The sequence below is a fragment of the Ixodes scapularis genome, unplaced genomic scaffold (assembly GCF_016920785.2).
Source record: "Ixodes scapularis isolate PalLabHiFi unplaced genomic scaffold, ASM1692078v2 PGA_scaffold2__306_contigs__length_199485367, whole genome shotgun sequence".
In the NCBI taxonomy this organism is placed as follows: domain Eukaryota; kingdom Metazoa; phylum Arthropoda; class Arachnida; order Ixodida; family Ixodidae; genus Ixodes; species Ixodes scapularis.
In genome coordinates this window covers 22,161,505-22,176,504 of record NW_024609857.1, presented here as the reverse complement: position 1 = coordinate 22,176,504, position 15,000 = coordinate 22,161,505, and the positions used below count along the sequence as shown (strand labels likewise).

Here is a 15,000-nt window from a genome sequence, read left to right as displayed (position 1 = left end):
ATCTTTACCTATAGTAATACTGGTAATAAATGCATCCTCAAATATGAGAAATACTTGTTGACGCTTAACAATTGCGAATAATTTTGTAACTGGATCTGAAAAGCTGTGTGTCTGTCTTTTTTTCTCCCTCGCTCCTTTTTTTCTACGTTCAGCTGGAAACTTTCAGAAGCATGTTTAGCCAACTAGCCCAGCTCCAGGCACACACCACTTACTTTTGTAAGCTATCATATTATGCCCAAGTCAGGCCGGTGTCAGACTGCTTATACAAAAGACAAAAAATAGTCTGCAGACATCGATCGAACGCGACTCACTGACGCATCTGTGTTTCATAAGCCGCGTGACAGGCTGCTCCTTTCATTGGTTGCCGTGCGACATAAAAAAGCAGGGATGCTGCGGTGCCTCAAATTACTATTTGTCTGCAAACTGTATTCGTAGGATGCGTAATGTGTGACCCCGTCTTTCGAAGGTGGCGCAGTAATAGCATTGGGGCCCTCAACATCCTCAGGTCTGCAGCCCTCTCTTCCCAAGTTCGTCCCTAGAATCATAAATCAATGGCTCTCTGTTGTGTAAACTTTTTGAGAAACCATTTTTGACAGTACAGCTTTCAACATGATTCATTTAGATATTTCGGCTGCGAATAGTTAGGAGCAGCTGCAAAGGACGAGTTAGCTGCAGTGATTTGTACACCCGACTCCCATAATTATCTCCAGGTGGGGTGTGACACCCCCCCCCCCCCCCCCCCCCCCCAGGATGTCTTAAGCAATGTACAGGGTGTCACAAAAGAAAATTTACACGCTCTTTTTCACCGCAAAAATAAACTAGGCATCGCCGAACGCTCATTCTCCGCCCAAAGGTAGAGCTAGAGGTCACTACCAGATGCCAAAGTTTCAGCCCGATCCGATAACTCAATTAAAAGTTATAAGTGATTTTCTGAAAATTTCAATGGGGAAATGGAGCCCATTTTTGCCCGTTTTCGGTTTCTGGTGCCATAGAACCCCATGTGTTTGAAAACGCCGTTGGCCGCTATTTTCCCATTGAAAATTTCAGAAAATCACTTATAACTTTTCATTAATTTATCGGATCGGGCTGAAACTTTGGCATCTGATTGTGACCTCTAGCTCTACCTTTGGGCGGAGAATGAGCGTTCGGCGACGCCTAGTTTATTTTTGCGGTAAAAAAGACCGTGTAAATTTTCATTTGTGACACCCTGTATATAAACCTAAAGCCAGCCCCTTCTAACACCCCCTTATTTATCTCCAGGTTGGGGGCGACACCCCTCAGAATTTCTTGACCAATGCATCTAGACCTAAGGCCGCCCCCTCCCAACAGCCCCCCCCCCCCCCCCCCCCCCCCAATAATTGCAACACTCCCTGATTTAGAATCCTGGATGATTACGTGGTTTGGTAGTGTGTAGAAAGAGTACACCGGGGCAGGGGGGGGGGAACTTGAATTCATCAATTTCCCAAGACCACCACTGTGAGTCTTGTTGTTCGTCATGATCTACATCTTTAAAGGCGGTATTTAGTGGACGCCGTATTGGCGCGCATTGTTCGCAGCTGGAGCTCAAAAAGAACTGCTACGTACTGCTGGCAAAGATAAACAATCTTGACGGTGTGAAATATACGTTGCAGAAGCGTTGTGCAAATTCACTAACAGCACGTGCTCTCAACAGCAACCGGCGCAAGATATGGCCCCCAGTGAATACCGCACGACCGGAATACCACCTCCATTTTCAAGTGTTTTTTTTTTCATTACGAGACGCCAGCGACTCTTTCACAGCATGCATCCGACACTAAGGATACGGTTGGTCTTGGATGAGGCGCGTTTTTATTGGCTGTCTTTTCGTACCGTCGCAGCGGCGCTGGTGACGTCTCGAAAGATGTTTGACAATTGACGCAGCTCCGATTATTTCATAATCGCATTGAACCTGCCTGTTTGCCGCAACAGCGCCGTCGCAACTGCGAAATCGCAACTAAAATCGCTCCATGTGAAACCGTCCTCTTTTCCACAAGTTACCAGAAACGAAATCAGATTTCTTTGCTTACCTTCATGTGTTTTGGGTGAAGCACCTTTCATATATGCGGACATCTCTCATGCACAATGGATGCCCCTGTTGACACTCCAACCTTGAATTGCAGTGCAAGATCCTGCATTGACGTTGCCGATGACAGGTACCTGAATAAAAACAAAACATTGCTGTGTACATCAATGTCTGGAAGCCGAGAAACTAGTAATGAGTTCGCCGTGTAAACCAGTTTAATTGCATCTCGTATTCACTCCAAACAGTGAAGTTTAAAGAGAATACCATTTTACCTCAAAGTGATAGCAAGCCGCACCCGCGACGAAATGGGCTCTCTGACGACATATTGCTTCGTAAGCTTTGTTTCCAGGCGAGTGTGGAGTCTTTCAAAGGCGTTCCGCATTATCCGGTAATATCTTCGAAACTGCTCCGGGTCGCTGTGCAGCATAGAAAGGGTCTGCAGAGAAAAAGTATTCCAGAAACCTGCGCGCAGAAAAGCACAAGTCGACTTACCAATGAGTAAAACTCCGATTCTTTGGCTCCGTTTTGCCAGCACGGCCTGACCCGCCATCACCGCGGGCTGCCGTCTAGGAGCAGGAGTTTCTTTTCCGCAGAAGTAGGTATTCCTTTTTACAGAGCGGTCTGAACTCGTCGTCATCAGCGGCCATTATGCTCCATGAAAGTCAAGACGCGCTGCTACTTGCCATCTTTCAATATGGAACATCGTCCACGTGGCGAAGCCACCGGGACAACTGTTCGCCTTGCGCGACATGCCAAGCAACGCAACAAAGCTTGCTCAAGCAGTTATGAGCTGTGACTCTCCCGGTGTCCTTGTCGCGTTCGTCGTACTCGTTGTTTTCGTCATTTTTGTTGATGCGAATGCAGTCGATGCAAACGTCTGAATCGGCCCTAAATATAAGTCTACCGCGTATTTTTTACCAGAAGCTAATAAATAAATCTGAAAAATTTATAATTTTGTTAAATATCGAAAATAGTATCCTCAAACGAATTCAAGGGTTCCAACCATGTGCTTCGCAAGTGCGGAAAATCGCATGTGTTCTCAATCAATGTGAAAGGGAACGCGAAATTTCGCATGTGCGGTTCATCGCTTCACCGATTTCGCAGAAGAAAATCGCACCATGTGAATCAGGCTTTAGACTCGCGTCCGCGACAAACAATGACGTAGCTCTCTTGCTCCCTAGTCACTTGGCCAACATAAGGCGGCCTCGAAGACTAGCGGCACCATGGGTTGCAATTTTAAAAAGGCTGCATTCAAGTTTCTATTATTTTCTAAATCTACCAAGGAAATCCAATGCGAACATTTCTTGAGGAAAGTTAAACAATTCAAAAGTTGCGAGCGAGTGTGAATAAATAAAGCTGAGAGGGGGGGAATGGTTTCTTTTGTGCAGCTTGCGAGCGCTATGCTCGTGGTCAGCTTTCAGTGGCATTTTCGACAGGAGGGCGCATGCACCGATATAATCGGCGTTCAAGCACGCGCACCCGTACATCTGACTGCATAGCCATAGGACGTCCACAAAACGCGACGACTTTACCGACGCCGTGCTGGTTGCAAAGTGATACTCGTTCACTTCGTTTGATTATGCCGTTTTGTGTTACATAGAACTCAAATCGAATGGTTTACTTTTTACGCGCGGGGCGTACGCTTTACTTCTTGATTCGACCTCTTTCAAGCTGAGGTCACGGTCAAAAACATCGACGCGTATTGAGTAAGTGCAGCCATCTTGAGATCTAAGCGATCACGCTAAGGACGCTGAGGGCAGTCTGCTCTACAACTTGTGAAGCGGAGCGCACGCTCACTCCGCTAACTATACGCTCCAACTCGGAGCGGGCCACGCATGCGCGGTGGGGACGATGCTTCTCGCAGAGCGTAAAGTAGAGCAAAGAGGGCTCATAAAAGTGGCCTACTAATACTCACAGATTACGAACGCGCTCGTTGTGACTTGTCCTGACACTGCCCATGTACACCTTTGGCGTATAGAAAAAAGTAACTTTTCACCAGACAGGGCAACTGTGAAAGAAACAATGGAAACGCGAAATTTACACAAATCATGCAGGGTCTCACCTGTGAGCACAGCTCTAGTTTCGCCAGGGTCAACCACCTATGTTTGTTCATGTCAGCGAGCAGGTGGCCGAACCTCTCGTTGATGTGACCCACGATGAGGTTCACAGAACTGAAGAACACCGACAAGTTCTGTCCAAACGCTCATCCAAGTACGAACAGACGGTTGGGATAGGCCAGTCGAGGAAGAACCATGCAAAGCGTCTCGCCAGATTGGCAACACCCTGCGCCGATCTGTCGGGTGCTGGTATTTGGAGGCCCGCATGCAGAGCAGCCAGGTCCTTCTTTAAGCAGGATAGCTTCCTAAAGGGTTTCTTTTCTACGTTGGAAATATCCAGCAAACCGCGTTCGGAAAGGAAGCTTCGGCGCTTGATGGCACGAGGGATACGAATCATAGATTCGATGTCTCGCCAGCTTAATCTCGTTAGTAGAAGTCTCCTTCCTTGAGAACAGCCTTGAGCAACACTGTACTCGTACTACGCAAAAGGATGTACTCGCAATGCGCAAACTTCGTCCTTTTCTTTTATTTTTCTACTTCGAATAAGTAAATCTGCTTCAGTTTTAATTTGAGTGGAGCAGAAGCTACAAGAGCGAGTGCCGGCCTTTCAGCGTCCTTGATAAGCACGCGCGCTCGTGCAGTGCAAGTACCGTTTAGAGCAACATGCTCATGCTTATACCTTCGGCTTCACTCGCACACAAGGTGGAACGATTATATTTATATTTTATAGCTTAATATTTCTTCAGGTTTGTGCCTACTCTTTTGTGTTCATTATTGTCGCCTTCGTTTTTACTACCTCTACAAACAAGCTCCCTTTCACTTTCTTGGTGTTAACGTTTAGGTTTTTTTGTCTTACTAGCAGTGTTGCCAACCGTAGGGTAATCACCCTACTTGTAGGGTATTTTAGGCATTTATGGTATATTGTAGGGCTGTAGGGCCGTCCGGCCATTTCCCCGCCAAAAGTAGGGTATTTTCAGACGTTGCTTCTTCAACGGCGAGCATAACAAAAAAAAAAAAAAAAAGTTGCCGCGCAAGCTTTGCATAGCTTTACAACCCGTGTGCTGCCACACCACAACATCCTGCAAAACGAAAGAATCCAAGTTGCAAGACGTGCTAGCTGAGAGCACCACACACCAAGTTGGAGTATGCATGCTCCCTAAGTGGGAGAGTATTGGAGAGCTAGAGCAAGTGGGAGAGGTGAGAGGAGGTGGAGTTGCGCCTAGGAAGTTTGGAGTCAGAAGAGGTATCTTCTCAGTGGAAATGGTCCCGCCAATTTTTTTTTTTTTTGATGACTGGTCCATTTGGCGGTCCTTGTTACACCTGCGAAACACGTGGCACCGCAGGCGGAACCATCCCGACCCCACCAGGACGGGTCCATATCGCTTGAGCGAATGATGTTTTAGCGAACAGCGACATTTGAGCGAATCGACGTTGTAGCGAATAACGGGGGCCGCGCTGCGCTTACGCCGTTTCGCGGCAACAGTCTGCGGCGGCTCATTACAAAAATGTGAACCCATTTGGCCCGCCGGAAAACGCCGCTTCGCAGCGTCCGACTATTCGCTAGAGTGTCATTCGGTGAAGCGTGGGCGTTCGCTAAAGCGTCATTTGATCAAGTGAGTGCATCCCGGGGACTGGAGGCGTTCACTTGAACGAACGACGTTTTAGCGAACGAAGCCGAAACAACGACGTTTCATCGAATGACATTTTAGCGAATACGGAGGAGCCGCCGGTTTCCTATCCTCCCCTGGTGTAAAAGCCTGGTTTGTCGAAATAGTACCTTAGTTTGACGAATCCCTGGGCGGTACACCCAAAGAAACTAATATACAGTTCGGATTACCTTCCTTTTGTAATGAGCCGCCTTGTCTGACGCCGCGAGTGCTGGTTCCGCGTAGCCCAGTTTTTAATTTCACGACAAATCGACTAAACATGTTGGTTGGGGATTTCTGTGCGCTCGCTACATCACTCTTGTGCTGATGCTACACAGCGCACATGCAAGATGCAAACATGGTGTTCTAGAATAGCGCAGGTATGCGCGTGCATGCGTGCCCTGTCGCTTTGTACTGTACTAATATTGCCCTGTATCATCGTAATCCATACAACAGTATTATTTGAACAAAGATTAGCCCGTAGGGTAAAACGTAGGGTAACAAGAAACATTCGTAGGGTAATGTAGGGTTTTCTGGACGCTGCCGTGGGGTATTTTCGAAAAATAGGTTGGCAACACTGCTTACTAGTACTATAAACGTCCACTTGTGGGGCTACGCATTTCAGACATGCAGTGACCTTGAATTTACATTACACGTCACGTTTTAGTCACTTTCATTCCACGTGAGCATTTGAAATTCCCACGCGAGTTTGTGTGGTTGGGATGTTGACCCTATCGACCAATCAGGATTTTTCCATTCCACGCCAACGACACTTCTGCGACACAAGCTCCTTAAAGCTATCACTTTCAAATTAATAAAATGGTGGTATAGCGGTAGCTCTAAAACAGAACCAACGTCTCATACTCCCGATGAGATCTCTCAATCATCATCTCCGCCACATGCCTCTACACCTTGACACAACCGCTGCTCCCATCAACCTTCACCACCTTGCACAGGCACGCATGCATCAAACTTCTCTGCATCGCATTGGTGCGTTGGGGGAAGTGACTTGTGCGGCCTAACACCTGTGGGTTAGCACGATGGGCTCAGAAATTACGCGCTGTACTATTACAAATCACTTTTTTTTCTTGATTGTAGGTTGACTTAATTTCAAAGAACAGTGCCAACAAAAAAAAGGAAACAAGAAATGCACTTATATTTGAACAAGTAAACAAGGTAGTTTCCATTGAGCAGTTTACTCTAGCCTGGGGTCAGCCAGTACGATGATCATCCAGATGGAAATGGGCGTGGTGGGGATGGAACCGAAGTTCCCTGGATTCTGCAGTACGAGGTTTTTCTCCACGTGCTCCAAGCTGGTGTGCACTAGCCCACTCTGCCACCGATCCCTTCCACATATGTTTATTGATTTTACTATGCACATAAAAGAGGGAGTGGGAGAAGCGTGAAGTATTTTGCTATAATTTATTTTCAATCTTTATTTTTCTTAATTTCTATTGTAAACAGAACCTACTTTGACCCGAGCATTCTAAAATACAGTTGTGTGTCATGTGCTTTTCATGACTATTTGTATAATTACAAAAGGTAGCAAGTAAAACATTTGTATATCAAAGCTGAACCCTGCATTATTATTGAAGATTGGCCCTTTTAGCAGTGCAATAATTTAATTTTAAAGGGATGTGCTAACACACATTAGGATTTGCTCCAAAAAAAACACATGACTGCTCCAAGCAAAATGTTGCTTCCATCACCATGCAAGCCTTTTAACCCCAATGCACAAGTTCTCAAACCTCTACCTAGGAACCCAGAGGCTTCGCATTCCCAAAGTTCTCAAATTTCCTCGGTCAATCCAGCCTTTGATGTTGCTGGCATCCCCAAAAACACCATAGTGGTTTTGACATTGGTGCTCAGAAGTTTTTTCCATAAAACAGATGAAAAATAAACCTAACGTGCAAAGACATAAAACATATAAGTAGCACATCAAGAGCCAGAGTTATAATAAATCATTGCAGGTACATTCCGGTATTTAGAGAGAGAAATAAGTATTCTGGTTTAATAAGCAATACAAACTAAAACCAGAGGAGGATCCAATGCTTTAGAAGTGATTTAGGAATATGGCTACACTTGTTACATGCTTTTATGAAACTGAAACAGCATGCACACCAACATTAAATATATGCATTCATCACCACGTGCACGATGCAGCATTGGAAGCGTTCAAGCCAGAACTTGGCAGAGTTTGGGATAACTGGTGGTGAACTAAACCCTAAGTGGGCCTCAGACTCCAGCAATATGCCTCTAGTACCAACAAACCTCTGAATTACATGAGAAAAAAAAAAAAAAAAGTAACACTTCTTGGGACAAGGATCATGTGACGGGCTAGTTGGTTATACATTACGAATTTAAAAGTAACGCTAAAGACAAGGACAAGTAGAAGACACGGACAGGCGCCGACTCGTAACTGATACTTAGTGAAGAGTAAAAGGAAGATAAAGCAGAAGTGCAAGGACATATACGAAATGAAAAAGAAGACTAAACAAAACTAAAGAAAGCAACAATTATTTTTGACTTCAAAATTAGAAAATAAGAAAAAAGTATGGTAAAAATTAAAATCTTGGGACAGTTTTTTGTGTAGTCACCTACTTGTACTGGGCAATTGCAGAGCAAGGCAGTGAGCTTTCACAACGGTAAAAACTTACATTATGCCTAGTAAAACGTTAATACTCACACCATGCAACCTTTGTGTTGTTAAATATCTATTAATGCACTGCATTCTGTTCAGAAGGCAGACTCAGCAATGCGGACATGCTTAAAAAAATTACAAGTTTCAGAACTGTTGGCGTAGAGCACTCCACAAAAAGGCACTCCACGAATCCATCGTCGCATGCTGCAATACAACACTAGTGGCTTGCTCTGGCCATAGCTTTCAGATTGTGAAGTTTCACTGAACCAAAGCAAGCAAAGATACAGCCAAAGGTAGTCTTGAGAGCAAGGAAGAATTTCGCTTTTGTATCTTACTGCCCTTGATAAGCACGAAACAAGAGTGAATTTCCCCATTGCTCTCAAAACCTCCTCAATGGGCCAGTGCCAACCAAGGTGGCACTGCCACATAGGAGCGAGCCCGCTCAGGCGAAGCGTGCCAGGAGACTCTACTTGTTTTAGAAAGACTACATAAATGACGAACACTAAGACTTTTCATTAAAAAAAATACAAAGCAAAAAAAAAAAAAAGGTGCGGACACGGTTGTTACAGGTTAGATGCACCCTCCGCATCTTTGGAGGGTTCTTTGTCCTCGGGAAAGAACACCTTCTCGGCCATTTTGAGCATGGCCTGGTGTCTCGCAAAGACTCGCTGGGAGTTCAGTCTTGTCTCGGCCACTTTGTCCGCCAAGGACTGCCGAACCTTTTTCGCTTCGTCCTGGACTTGACGGATTTCAGCATCCAAGCCTGCCACCTGAGCAGAGATCGGACAGTGTAAAACACAGCATGCAAGGAGACAAACACGGCATGTCCCCCTAAAAAATTTACAGGGTTTGTTTTTTTTTCACCCGGGAAATAAACTGTGCATCGCCGAACACTCGGAGTTTGCCCAACTGTAGCGCTAGTGGCCCGAACGATTTAGTTGGCAGTCACCTCGTTTCTACTTGTTTTCTCTCTCTGTTACTGCTTCACAGCGCACAAGATCAGCAGCGCGAGTGTTCTTCCTGTGTATGCGTGAAATTACTTTTAATTTTAAGTGTGTCTGATCTTGTGCGCTGTGAAGCAGTATCATGAATCACCAACTCGCCCAAGCTGAAGTTCTGTCCAATTCTCTCTCTGTATTTCGGGTGCGCGGAGGAGATGTGGATTGGCTTCGCGACCGAAATAGTCATTCCGGAATGACCGGAGACATCGTGAACTTCGCGTGCAGAATTTCAAATAAACCTCTCGCCGTCAATATTGCTCTAAAAATTATTTTTTTCGCTCAAAATTTATTTTTTGACACGCAAGTCTCAACCAGATTGTTTAAAAAAAAAGAAAAAAGTTTCTTTTCAGGGTTTTTTTAAGTGGAAAAAAAGGGCCCTTTCTTGGGAAATGACGGCGTTCATCCCCACATAGCTGCCATTTACCCACTGCCAATTTCAGAAAATTGCTTACAACCATTAAAAAAGATAGTTCTGGAGCTCTGGCGCCTGGGTCCGGACTGCTAGTGCCATATTTGGGCAAAGGCCAAAAACGGCAATATGTTTGTTTTTGTGGCGAAAAATATTCCGTAAATTATTTTTGAGGCGTCCCATGCACAAGCAGAGGGACACCGTGCAACAGAAACCTTTATGCTGTCCGATCACAGTCGTACCAAGGCAGCAAACATTAGGATGTGCACGAAACGAGACGCGGGTTTCTCCAGTACAAACCGACACGAAGGGGCATTGCATTCATCTGATTTCGCCTAAAATTAGTAATATAGGATTTGGGGGCCCGCAGAAGAAGATGCCCAAATATGGCAAAGCAACCTGCACACTCGTGCGAATTTCGTAGGAAGAGTGAAAAATGCACCCTTTGCAGTTCACAACCAGAATGGAACATCCAAGAGCAAACTGCCGTATGTTGCATGGTGCCAAGTGCAAGCAGCCTTTGTTGCGCAGGATACAGCAGAGGTTTTCTCTTCGGCTCTCAACTTGACAAAGAGGAAACGTGTCACATATTGAGGAGGGAGGGGAGGCATGAGCGTTGCCTATTTTGGCACAAAAAGCAGAGCACATGGAACTCTTTTCCTGTTGGCCTAAAGACTGTGGGGACACTTTTTGTCCACGCCCACTTCCGTGACGTTACGCCACCTCCTGCCCATTATAACCTCCTTGCCTACTATAAAATGGCGGCCAGCTGGCAGTGCCAGACCTCGGAATCCTTGGAGCAGACCACCTCTTGGCGCTCGAGATGGAGCTCCTCGAGGCGCTGCTTCGCTTGGGCCAACTGCTCCTTCTTGAAACTGAGCTGGGACTGCATGGCCTGGTGCTTTAACGCTGTCTGGCCGTTCAGCTGGCTTTTCTTTTCGGCCACTGCCTCCCTCTCCTTCAGCAGGCGGTGGTATTTGTCCTCCGCACTCTTCCTGCGTTCAAAAGCACGGGCAAATCGGGGCAAGAACAGCTTCTTCCCGCCGCTGTCACTTTGTCAATAATTACAGTTACGGGCAGTGTTACCAAAGGTACGAGGACGAGATCATAACTCAAGCAGTTGGAGAGGGGACAACTTTCTCGGATTCTGCTATAATCGGGGACGACATTCTGTGGCAATGCAGTCAAAGGTATGGGAACACGTGTGCTCACGCGCCTCGAGCTGCACCCAAGGCTGCGCATGCGCACTCCTCCTCTTTTCGGAAAGCCCGTGGAACTTTCCCCTCGATAAAACAAAGCAGAGAATACAAAAGCGTAGACCTGCCTTTAAAATGCTCCCCTAAAGAAAACAAAACAAAATTAATATTTGGTTAGTTATTACTGATATAGAATTATGCTTAAAGGCTTATTTACACATATGTGTTTAGCGTGTTGCGCGATCTCTCGCAACTGCTTACGACGAGGGCACACGAACACCATCTGTCAGGCAGCCCCGGAGCACGTCTAAAAAAGTCAAATTTGGGGGTTTTACGTGCCAAACCTAAAACGGGCATCTGGCACGCCCCAGCGAAGGACTGAGGATTAATTTCGACCACCTGGGGATCTTTTGACGTGCAACCGAAAGCTCGGTTACACGGCGCCTTCTCCGCAATAAGTTTCCGTCAGATTGCGGGCACCTCGGTCGGGATTCGAACCCGCCACCTGGGGATCCATAGGCCGGCGCTCTTGCCTCGGAGCCACCGAGGCGGCTCCGGAACACGTCTAGTCCACAGACAAGGTTTTGCAGTTTTTGCGAGATCAAATCTATGCATTACATACGAGCAATGGTTGCCTCTAACATTGTCAGAATTATTTCGTGACCACGGTAAGTGAATGATGCATAAAAAAAATTAGATTGTACGAGCATGAGGGAAACATTTATTTAGCCACGAGATTACGGGGGGCAGTTGCGCTGCGGCAGGGCAGAAAATATATACTAGGCAAAATGGAAGCGCCAGTACGTCCTCTGGTCGCAGCTGGCTGGAAGCGAGTGCAGCACAATCAATATGTGAACCAACCTCAAAACAACACGGATAGAGAAGAGCACTTTTTAAGCAAGCTCCGGATGTTCCCAAGGACGTTACGAGTCTCACCGAACTCCGACGTTACGAGTCTCACCCACCTCCGACGTTACAAGTCGCAGCAAACTCGTCGCAAGACAACCGCCCAGGCCGCCACGGCGGTTTTAGGACACCAAGTGCGGTGCGACGGAGGGCTATAAAAAAAGACGGAGTACGGGACGGACCTGCGCGCAGACGCGTTGTCCTTGTCCTGCACCAATGACTCCAGACGCTGCGCAACGGCCAGGCTGGAGTGCAGCTGGGTCTTGAGTTTGGTCAAGGCCTCTCGCTCTCTCGGAGCCTTCTGCATCTTGCGGCGCAACTCCTCTACCCTGGTTTGCAGATGACAATGCTCCTCCTGCAGCTGAGACGCTGTCTCCGCTTCCTCAGCCAAGCACCATCGCTGCCGCTCTGGCGAATGGCAGATTCTGGCTTGGACGTCGTGCACTGCAGACCTCAGGTCGAGGACCTCCACCTCACTGCAGAGAATGCACAGGGTGTGGCAGACCGCGAGATCACAGACCCTTTTCGAAGTTCACTATGGCAACTTATGAGAATCCCAATCGTCACCGCGGGTAGGTGGCGCAAGCTACCGCCCGTTATAAAGGGTACAGTCGTTAGCATCCATCCATCCATCCATCTATGTATGACATCTGCGCCAAACTAATGGCAGCCTTCTTGAGCCTGGTGAAGGAAGAAAGAAGATACTACCACAAGCCGAGGACATACGAGGCCTGAATGTTCAATATGTCATTGTGCTACACCACTCTCTTACCACAAAAAACTTGGCTCTAAAGGCTTTTGTTGGCAGATATTTAACCGAGGGACTTGTGGGTCGCCACTTTGTACTGGTCAATTCATATGTTCACACCATTGAAACTGAAACAAATCGAAACAGGATTTTGAGGTGATCAAAGGAGCAATTCTCATATGCCACGATTTAAAACTTGACTAAAACAGAAGAGCAACTGAACGACTGCCATTTAGGTTGGTCACTTGCCTGCTTGCATGAATTTGTACAAAAGGTCATATCAAAGCGACATTCTCATGCAGTATTGGCACGGAAAGCCGCAAACATACACGAGAAAAATTGCCTCATTACGCGTCGCTGCAGGCCTCAGACATGGGCGAATGACCCTTCTTTGTTGTCACAACCCCTCAGCATTGAATTAAGATTATTATTATGTTTGTGCCGTGTTTACCCAACAGTTCATTTTTTTTAAAAAATGCTTGAAAGGAGGCATTGTGAAGGTCCCTTAGGCACTGTATGTTGGTGGAAAATAGGAAATGGGACAATACGCCGAATAACTGAGGTAGCCAGAGCTCCGGTTGGAAGGACTAGTGGGGAGACCTCAAGCAGGCTCCACTGCACTCATTAAACGCTTTAGAACGCGGAACGCCGGCGTCCGCCATTTGCCTTTCGCATTCGGACGCGTTCGACGAGTGTAGTGGAAACAAAGGCAGGCAGCTTTTGGGTCTAGCGGCTTAGCCACTAATCATGCGAACCAGAACTCGGCATTCTCGTGTCAGTACTCGTCAACTGAATAGATAGGAGCGACGAAAACAAACCTTTTCTTCAGCTGCTCGGTCACCTGGCATTTGGCACTTTTTAAGTTCTTGTAGTCGTTCATCACAACCGCCTGCTTTGGCTCCTTGGTCGCCAGCGCCTTGTTTTCGGCCGCGAGCTCCCCTTGCGCTGCCGCCAGCCTCTCCGGGTTGATGCCGGGATGCTGGGACAGCTGGTTGACCTTGGCCTTGACCGCGTCCAGCTGGGCTCTTTTGGCTTCGCGGTCAGTTTTCGCGGCGGCGAGGCCCACCTCGATGTCTGACCACATGTTCCACTGCCGATCCAGTCGCACCCAGAAGTTGCAGAGTATCGAGAGCAGCTTACGACTGCGCTTCGGCTCCGGGTCGCTGATGTCGGATAGGCCGAAGTCGGGGACGCCCAGCTTCGTAAAGACCACCTGCATCAGTTTGTTGAGGTGTAATGTTGGCACGAAGCTGCTCACGTGTGCCGGCACGAGGAATTGGGACATTTCGAAGGCGGTCTCGTTCAGGCCCGCCTCCTTGAAAACGCCGTAGAAGACTTTCGTCATAAATTCGCTCGTCGGGGCTTCGACTTCTCGTCGGGTCACCTTGTCGTTGAGCATTTCACTTAGCAAGGCTGCAAGGCGTTCGTGGCTATCCGCAGCTCGTGCCATTTTCGCGGTCATGACGTTTACGACGACGACACGACAATGACTGCCCGATGGCCCGATCTGCCAGATTGTCTTCGCGCGCGCAGCAAGATATCTTGGCTTGGATTGGATTACACGTTGAGTTCGTCTGCATGTAAAACCAAAACTGCTGCTTCTAAAGCTTGTAAGTTACATTTCTATAATGGCTACACCTTTCAGTATTTGGAACGAATATTTCTACCAAAATTGAAGGGTAAGCGCCTTGATGTTGGCTATAAACTCGCTCGGAAAAATATTATGACCTCCGCAAGTCATAACGTCACAGCATGGCAACGTTGGTCACTGATTCGAAGTACATAGGGCGTGGCCACTGATGTCACAGACGTTAGAATAAGTTATTTTGACATCCGTAACGTCACAGTGGTTTCTATTTGTTTTGTTCTTTTTTTGACAAAAAAAACACAAAAAAAAAACATGGCGTGCAACGTTGGTCGGGCGCTCGGCGACTCGGCCAGTGCCAGGACACTTCCATAGACCCAATGGAGTCGATTTCTGGAAAAACTGGGCGCTCAGCAGCGCTTCCGTGGTCGGAGGCGCTCATTACTGCAACGAATCGAAGCCTCATTGCTCTATTAATAGATTGCGAAACTAAAATAAGCAACGATAATTATGTTCATAAATTGAAGCGCTAATGTTTTATTAATTACTTTTGACGCCGTCGAGCTAGCTGGAGCGGCTTCCTAGCCGTTTGCGAAGACGAAGCCGCTCAAAATCCAACATGGCGCAGCCCTTCCGCCGTGCTATGGTGGCTAGAAGGACTTGGTGTCCGGAGCGAGCTCCCCCTCCCATTGACAAGCGCGGGCCGTCTGAGGAAGACGTGGATAGGTGGCGCCACGACACCCTGGGATGCCGAGACGGGTTGAGCCGAA

The 15,000-nt window shown here is 47.2% G+C and overlaps 1 protein-coding gene across 1 annotated transcript; it reads right to left on the bottom strand.

The window, feature by feature from the left end:
* Positions 1–7,154: 7,154 nt before the first annotated feature.
* On the bottom strand, positions 7,155–14,180 carry LOC120842607 (kinetochore protein Nuf2-like). Its single transcript, XM_040213744.3, has 4 exons — positions 13,464–14,180; positions 12,080–12,373; positions 10,580–10,790; positions 7,155–9,155 (listed from the first exon to the last, which is right to left on the bottom strand). The coding sequence occupies exons 1-4, from the start codon at positions 14,105–14,107 to the stop codon at positions 8,949–8,951; spliced, it is 1,356 nt and encodes a 451-aa protein (XP_040069678.1). The 5' UTR covers positions 14,108–14,180; the 3' UTR covers positions 7,155–8,948.
* Between the last annotated feature and the right edge of the window lie 820 nt (positions 14,181–15,000).

What these genes read in the sequence shown, in the direction of transcription:
- LOC120842607 (XM_040213744.3), bottom strand. Translation starts at nt 14,107, where the DNA reads ATGACCGCGAAAATGGCACGAGCTGCGGATAGCCACGAACGCCTTGCA. An exon ending in ACCGAGCAGCTGAAGAAAAG is followed by an intron (nt 12,374 to 13,463) that starts GTTTGTTTTCGT and finishes CATTCTCTGCAG; the next exon opens with TGAGGTGGAGGTCCTCGACC. An exon ending in GACAACGCGTCTGCGCGCAG is followed by an intron (nt 10,791 to 12,079) that starts GTCCGTCCCGTA and finishes TTTTGAACGCAG; the next exon opens with GAAGAGTGCGGAGGACAAAT.